Below are 8,141 nucleotides of genomic sequence, written 5' to 3'. Positions count from 1 at the left end.
AATGTACAGTGCAACAATGTAACAGATAAGTTCTTCAAAAGAAGATGATGTTGTTTTTGGGGAAGGGGGGGGGGTTCAGAGGGAATGTGTGTGGGTGTTTTTTTTCTGAATGAACAGAATGAGTCAGAGCAAAAGAGTGTGTCATACTATAAATGGGAACTCTTACACTACCCTAAACATTAGTTGTGTGATAGATTGGGTGCCTTTCAGAGTCCCTGTTTACTGCTAAAGTGTTGGGAATAGCCATGAAATGTAAGTTCATTTTGTCTCCTCTATACACTTCCGTTATAATTCGATGATGAGACTCTTGTCTTAGCATGTGTTCAAGTCCATAAAGTGTTCTATAAATGATAGAATTTGTGTGTGATTTAATCAGTTCTGAAGAATCTGATACAGCACTGTCCTGCCTAAAATTGTTCATCTCTGCTATTTATTTCTTTGAAATATTTATTCTGATCTAATTAAATTGGATGTTTAATTGATTTTTTTAATTGTATTGATAGAAATGTTTAGTCGTGGGATCTTCACACAGTGTTTTGTTTGTCCATTGTGATGAGTGTTTGAGTCGACTTTCACTGCAAAGTGCTTGAGGTTCATTGCCTGGATATTGACCCATCAGCATAAAAGCATAATGACTCAGAACCTGATTATTAATCCTGCTTATTTTATGTTTACAAAAACCACAAGTTCTTTTTGAGGCTAAATCTATAAAATACAGCCGGCCGGATTTAACCTAGCTAGTTGCACACATATATATATATATATAGATAAATAGATAAATAGATATATGCATACTTTCCCTAGTTAAATGTGGCTAGCACGTTCTCAGAATTGTGTAGAGAGAGGTGAGAAATCGTTATCACCGGACATCACAGGAAGGGACTTGTTTATTTCCAGTGAAGTAGAGGCAGATTACTTGCATCAAAGGCTACAGGAAGTAACACAGACTACAATTTATCAGACAATTAGATCTCAACTGCTCTTTAGCATGGTATGACATAAATTTCAAATAGAAAGTGTTTCATGGTTGCAAGTTTTCAACGTAATTAGTATCAAGTGGTTTTTATCTTTGCATGACGAATGCATTACTACAGGTTACACATAAATGTTGCACCGACCTATTAAACAATTATGCCAGTGACCTTTTATACAGATTTGTTTCACTTCCACTCAAGGCGTGTACTCATCATACTAAGTTTGACTACGGCTCATTTGTGTTTAATGTCGCTAAAAAATGAACTAGACATCAAACGTGTCTGGAGTTGGCATCAACTGTTCCTGCATGACAGTTTCCTGGATGTTTGGCCTAAGGGCTGTCTGAGGTATGACTTGGAAAGTGGCAATGCCATTGAAGTGCTGTTGAGGCAGAACCTTTGGTCTGAAATCTGATGGTGATGGCAACCTCTCCTCTTAGGCCGCATTTAAAACTAGATTGTAGAAAGTAAAAGATGAATGCTATCTAAAGATGTCTAAGAAGGTGTGCACCTACACTGGCCCTTTGAAGACAACATTAGACACCCCTGCCATTTTTATACATATAATCATCACAAATCAGCTTTAACATCAACACCACCACCTGGTGATAACACTGATCACCATCCACTGTATGCACCTGTAAACTGGTGACAGGATCATGGGCAACCTGGGCCTGCATGGGCCAAACGCCAGACTGTCTGGTCTGATCCACTCACTCACTAACTCATCATCTATACCGCTTCCTGTATTCAGGGTTGCGGGGACCTGGAGCCTATCCCAGGAGACTTAGGGCACAAGGCATGGTGCCAATCCATCGCAGGGCACATACACACTAACACACAACAGGCAATTTGGGAATACCAATTCGCCTAATCTGCATGTCTTTGGATTGTGGGAGGAAACCGGAGTACCCGAAGGAAAGCACACAGAGATGGAAATCAAGCCTGGCTGGGAATCAAACCCAGACCCTGGAGGTATTGCACCACAGCTTGCCTCACTAACCCGGTCTCCAACTTTCTGGATCTCAGTTTGATCCAAACCCATGATCCACAGAGGCTCCAACCCGAAACCCACGATACCATAAGGATCTGCTGCCAACGTCAAGATACTTTTAATGTTAAAGGTTTCGATATTTAGGCTCATTTTTCTATATCACTCGGTCTGCTTGCCAGTGTTGAGACGTTTACAGTCAATTTAAGAGTGATGTCAGCTGAAAAATGAGAACGACCTAAAAAATAGCTGAGTCATATCCTTCTTCAGGAATAATCCTTTATCTATCATATCTAGGTCAGCACTTGGCTAGCTCTACAATTGCAAAACCACGAAAGCCCTGAAGCAGCTGAAATACCTTTAGGTCTTCATACGCACATTGAGCGTTACAGCAGTGTAAGAGTGGAAAGTCCATTTGTGTCTCATAGATTGTGACTACTACACTGTGATGTCACTGTTGCAGCAGCATGACAGCTTTTTTTCAAAGACTGGTCAAAAGGTGCTGAGTCAGAGTAGAAAAAATGTGAAAAAAAAATGACATCGTGTCCAATAACAAATCCTTCTTCTCTTCTTTTAATAATAGTACTACCCGGGTCCATTTCCTGCCTATTATTTTTACTGCTATTGGTGGAACTTCCCATCTTAGCAACGTCTCATCCAACCCCCATGAGACCTCACAAAGACGGTCTGACGAAGCTGTTTCAAAAGATGCGTCGACTGATACATATAGTGCACGGGGTCGTGGTAAGTTCAATGTGGTTTCAGTATTTTTTTTTTTTAATGATTACTAAATCCTTGTAAATCTAAGAATCTGGTGTAAATGTCTGCATGCATCCGGAATATTCCCAGAAGCAGATTTGGCATAAAGAATTGGCCCTTTATGTGTTACTTCCTAGCCATATCTCAGTTCAACTAACCATCTGTAACTTCTCAGCAGCATCATGACGGTTTACCCGGTTTACCCTTAGTGCAGAACCTTACCTCTCTACCTGCCTTAAACTTCAGGCCAAAAGACCTAGCAGCAGTGGAGGTAAGAAATATCCTGTCACTTTAATATCTCATTGTAAATGCTCATATATTTTTTTTTCCTTAACGTATTTTTCATTTACACCCAAAAGGCAAACAGCACCCTATCCAAGCTCTCTTTTGGCCTCCACTCTTTCAAGCTGCACTTTGACTGGCTGCTTTACTGGCACACTGAATCCGGTCTGGTGTCGAATAGAATCAAGGAAATTGCTGATGAAATCCAGTCTGTCATCATTCTTGCACAAAAACAGGTAAGGGCTAGTCGAGTAGCTGTCAAAATCACTTAAAGATCACATATTATGTTGCTTTTTAAACAAGTTAAAATAAGCCCCAAAGGCATCCTTTAATTGTTCAGGTTTGCAACTCAGATGCCATGTCTGGTTTTCCAAATGTGCTGTTTCAGAACTGCCCACAAATGCCCCCATGAGAAAGTCTATTTTACCAGCCAGTCAGAACATACAGTAAGGACCAGGAGAAGCCTATGTTTATTAACTTTATTTACTGTAGTTGTTAAAATGACACTCTGAGCACAGCTGGGCATAACTGGAGGGGATTGAGCATTAAGCCAGAGCAGGGGATCTCGGTACAGTATATAAGGTGCTTGTTTAAGCCTTAGCCAATACAAAAATAGAAAAATGAGATTTTTTTTCTCTTTTTGGGAGGTGGTCATACAGACTTGATACCCTCTAAACATCTTAAGATGACTAAAACAGCAATTTTGCATATATACTGTACAGTCCTAAGTAACAGAGAGAAGATATAGAATATAGTGCACATCATTATGAATATGTATTATAATATTATTACATGCTGGAATATTAAAGAAACTAATTAATTAATTGTAACAATACATAAGCTAAACAGTTTAATTAGTTTAATTTCTAATAATAAAGGTTAAAGTTTATTATTTAAAGGAATAAAGTTTCATTTCTTTTTCTTTTTATTATTATTATTATTTTAGTTAAAAGGCAATAAGTAAAAAAATTCTGTCTGATCGTAGTTAAAGTTCCCATTTTCTTCCAAGTATGCTCCAGGAGAAATAGCCCTCAATGGATTTTTTAATATCCCATCCTCCCTTTAATTTACTCCTTCTCTGAGCTTGCTGATTCAGTGTCTATGTAAATGAGCTACTGCTGAGCAACGCCCATCACAGACCCAATCAGCAAGCCGGGGAAGGGGATTTTCTTTAAGGTCACAATAAAGAGAAACATCTAATTGGCTAGTTTAAGTCCTGGCCTTGAAAAAAAAATAAAAATACAAATAAGTTAAAAAGGGCACAACGCAGGGAACGTTTTCCCCCTCAGGTTGTTTTTTGTAAATGCAGACCCACGTGAAAGTCTAGAAATGACGTTTACACTATAGGTTCACTTTAAAAAAATTTAAACCAGTGCTAGAGATGTATGGTTTACTGTACTGTATATGCACTTGTTTTGCTAAACTCAGTGCTGACCTAAAGGTGAATCCTGCACTAATTGCATTTGTTTCTTATTTAGACGAATTCACCTGCACCAGACACAGTTCTCTCCCTCCCTCCTCTTAAATCTGCCTGGGAAATACACATGACATCTACAGCAATTTCCAGGAGACTTCAGGATTTCTGTAGCTGGTATTCTAGAGCTCTACTGGTCCTCATGTCTGCAAAAAACTGAAGACAAAAAAAAAAAAAAAAAACAGCTATACTTTCCACTGTGGATTTAGAGAATTCAACTGCAGCTACAGTAGTTATTTCTGTCTTTGCTGATTTCGAGTAATGACCAAATGCTTATATTTATTTTTTTCTAGCAAAAACTTTTCTATTTATTATTTAAGTGTATTTATTGGAGAAAACGATGTTTACAAATGTGAGTATTTTTCTATTTTTTTTTTTTGCGTCTGAGAAAGCACTTTATGGATATTGTTGGATATTGTTTGTTTTTATTTGTTTGTTTGTTTTTTTATTGTTTATTTTGTTGAAGAAGTACATGAAGGAAACATGTCGTGCTAAACCTTATAGTATAGTAAAACAGACAAAAACCAACAAACAAAAAAGGAAACGTTAATCTACAGTAACAAGTTTTTTTTATAACCATGTGACAGAACATGTAACACCTCTCACTTAATCAAGACCTCAACAATTACACACTGTTTTTTAAATGTATATCCAGTAGTTTGTAGTCCTTCAAAAATGTTTTTTGATTATTGCTTTGTCCCTTTTGTTTGGTTGCTTGCCTTTATTTTATTTTATTTTATTTTTTTACATATTTTGTAGACAATTTTACTGTATGTTTGTGCACTCACCAGTATTAGGGGCGTTGGTGCCATTTATTTTGGGATGAGGGAATTTATCCATTGTTTTTGGTTTATGGAGTCCGGGAAGGTACCTGTAGTTTTGTTTATATTTTTGTTTGATAGTTAGGCACTGTCGCCTTGCACCTCCAGGGTCTGGGTTCGATTCCCGGCCAGGCTCGATTCCCGTCTCTGTGTGCATGGAGTTAGCATGTTCGCCCCGCGCTTGGTTGGTTTCCTCCGCGGACTCCGGTTTCCTCCCACAGTCCAAACACATGTAGGAATACAGGACTAAGCGGTATAGATGATGAATGAGTGAGGATAGCTAGTTGTTAAAATACAGGTACCTTTTTTGTCTATTATTTTGGCCTGGTTCCACCCTGAAGCTGATCCTGGTGTTGTGTATGTATCTTTATTTGCGTGTGCTTTTTTGGTAAAGCAATACAAACCTCACATTTTTGTAAATGACTCTTTCTGACTTGTTCTTTCCGCTATATACCACAATTTTCATACAATTCGAAATAGAACCCCGAACCATTATTTTACTGTACCTTAGACTGGGACGTAACACAGTTAAGACATTGGTGTATTCTTATTGACATAAAAAAAAGAGAATCAGCCGTAACATTAAAACCACATACAGACGACGTGAATAACGTTGGCTGAAAGCCCACAATATTAATTCGCACCCAGACATGGTGTGACAAGACCGAACTCACTACGCTATGCTGCATGATCACTTTCATAAGATCAACAGAGCATCCAGTGTGTAAAACCCTTACACTGTGTTGAAGTGAAGTTATTTTATAACATCAGTCATGGATAGATTAAAAACTAAGGAGGAAATGTCCTTTATATCTCAGGATAGATCCTGATTGATTATTCACCGGTTCATGTTTTAACCAGCCATTAAAGGAGCATTTCCTTTTCTAAAAAGATGAATCATTCACAGTGTTTAAGGATGTTTGGGGCAAACATTAAATTCTGGTTTCCTGCTTTGCCATCACTTGTGCAATATGACATTGCAGACAATATTTGTTCAATTGCACAATATGATATTGCAATAAGGAAGTTCGGATTACGTTTGCATTAACAAGGATGCACACTGGTTTAAATGAAACAAGGGGGGGAAAAATAAGCGAGGGACAGAACAGGGACAAAAGTGGACAATAATACTGCAAATTAGCGTAATAACCGCAGCAACCAACAAATATATATTTGCAAGCAATAATGAGCGGGCCCAAGCACCCTGTGCCATCGGCACCCGGGCGCAGTAGAAAGACAGTGGCAGTGAGCACATACATATAAAGGGGACATACCAATACCATTATAACATTATTTTAGAAAAGAGGGGATTTTATGCTTAGACCTTCAAAAAGCCCCAGATGCTGGAAAAAAATGATGATGATGATGTCACTCAATATGATGTCATTCAATAGAATGTCACACAGAAAGTTATTAACCACTTTTCAGCACAAGTTTAAGGCATTGACACGGCTGACTCATTTGAGATCGCATCCTCGAGGTCTTCGGATCAGAAAACCCCAGTTTGGTGGTGATTGTATAAATTCCCTAGGAAGAGTGTGTCAAATTCCTTTGGGTGCATTTTGCAAATGACCCAAAATAACTGACTTCCTGTTGAGTGGAGCCCATGACATGCAATGCGAAAGTTGTTCAGCTCAAGATAGCCCTCACACACTATGACGGCATACGGTAGCACAGTGGTTAGGATCCTGAACTACTGATCAGAAGGTCCAAGGTTCAACCCCCACCACTTCTAAGTTACAAAGCATACGAGCAAAGCAAACCAAACTGTACGGCAGGTAAGTTGTGCGTATGTCCGTTCAAAACTTATTTAGGTCAGTGAAGATCCAAAAGAAGTGAGCTCACATCTTTTTTGCATTTTTTGGAAGATTCAGTGGAGATATAGCACTATATTTGTTATTAAGGACGGTAGCAAGAAGAAAAGGGAGCCACTTTCCAAAACGTGTGATAAATGTTTATTTATTTCATATATGTTGGACATGGGTAATATAAGTAAAATTTTTATGTGGCTGAAACAGATTATCTGCATTTACATTATTTCCTATGGGAAAATACTTTTCGCTATACGAAATTTCGCCTTAGGAACTCTCCTCCTGATTGGATTTGTATGCTGAATACTACTATACAAATAAACTGAAAATGTAAGTATGATGGATGCATGTACAGAATGAGAATAGAAAAGGGGTTTTCAATGTCCGGCAAAGGTTTACGTGATGTCCATCTGGGATATCTTATTTGTAATTAACTAGGAAAAATGTCAAGGGCATAAATCAGATCATTAAGCTGCTATATGTTAATAAACAGTACAAGGTTTGGGAATGATAATGGACTGAGCTGTTCTTTCACACTGAGTATGAGAGTCCTTATAAGGAGTGTGTGTGGTAAAGGTGAATAATCACAGTGTGACTAAGGAACGCTTGGAACTTGGACAGGTAGACAGTGGACACAGTATATGACACTTTAAAATAAATAAATACTCCATTCACAACCACTCAACTATTTTATTTATTTATTAATTTTTTTTTAATTCACCCAATAATTAATAGGGACAATCTGTTACACACACATAAGCATTTTATATAGAACTTCTCTCTTCATATGTCTCTTTACAGCAGGAGCAGCAGAGGGGTCAAGATACGACATCTATAAGAATTGAAACAATAGACACATTTACGCAATGTTTAAAATACGTATTTATATCAAAATACCTCTATAGCATTGCACAGGTTTTGAGTGAAGCCACTAACACTCATGGCATTGGATGAGGAATATTTGGTAATGTTTCCTTTACATTCTGTGGACGGGGTCTCCCGAAAAGAGCTGAGTGCGACCGCAGGCTT

General features: G+C 38.1%; 1 protein-coding gene across 1 annotated transcript; it reads left to right on the top strand.

The window, feature by feature from the left end:
- Positions 1-200: 200 nt before the first annotated feature.
- On the top strand, positions 201-4,640 carry il11b (interleukin 11b). The gene is made up of 5 exons (XM_053489702.1): positions 201-252; positions 2,549-2,709; positions 2,900-2,995; positions 3,084-3,242; positions 4,485-4,640. The coding sequence occupies exons 1-5, from the start codon at positions 246-248 to the stop codon at positions 4,638-4,640; spliced, it is 579 nt and encodes a 192-aa protein (XP_053345677.1). The 5' UTR covers positions 201-245.
- Positions 4,641-8,141: the final 3,501 nt, after the last annotated feature.

The sequence above is a fragment of the Clarias gariepinus genome, chromosome 28 (genome assembly GCF_024256425.1).
Source record: "Clarias gariepinus isolate MV-2021 ecotype Netherlands chromosome 28, CGAR_prim_01v2, whole genome shotgun sequence".
NCBI classification, from domain to species: domain Eukaryota; kingdom Metazoa; phylum Chordata; class Actinopteri; order Siluriformes; family Clariidae; genus Clarias; species Clarias gariepinus.
This window is presented reverse-complemented; position numbering and strand designations above follow the sequence as displayed.

Excerpts from the sequence above, each read along its gene's own strand:
- il11b (XM_053489702.1), top strand. Across the intron at positions 2,710-2,899 it reads ATATAGTGCACGGGGTCGTG|CAGCATCATGACGGTTTACC; the intron begins GTAAGTTCAATG and ends GTAACTTCTCAG. Across the intron at positions 3,243-4,484 it reads TCATTCTTGCACAAAAACAG|ACGAATTCACCTGCACCAGA; the intron begins GTAAGGGCTAGT and ends TTTCTTATTTAG.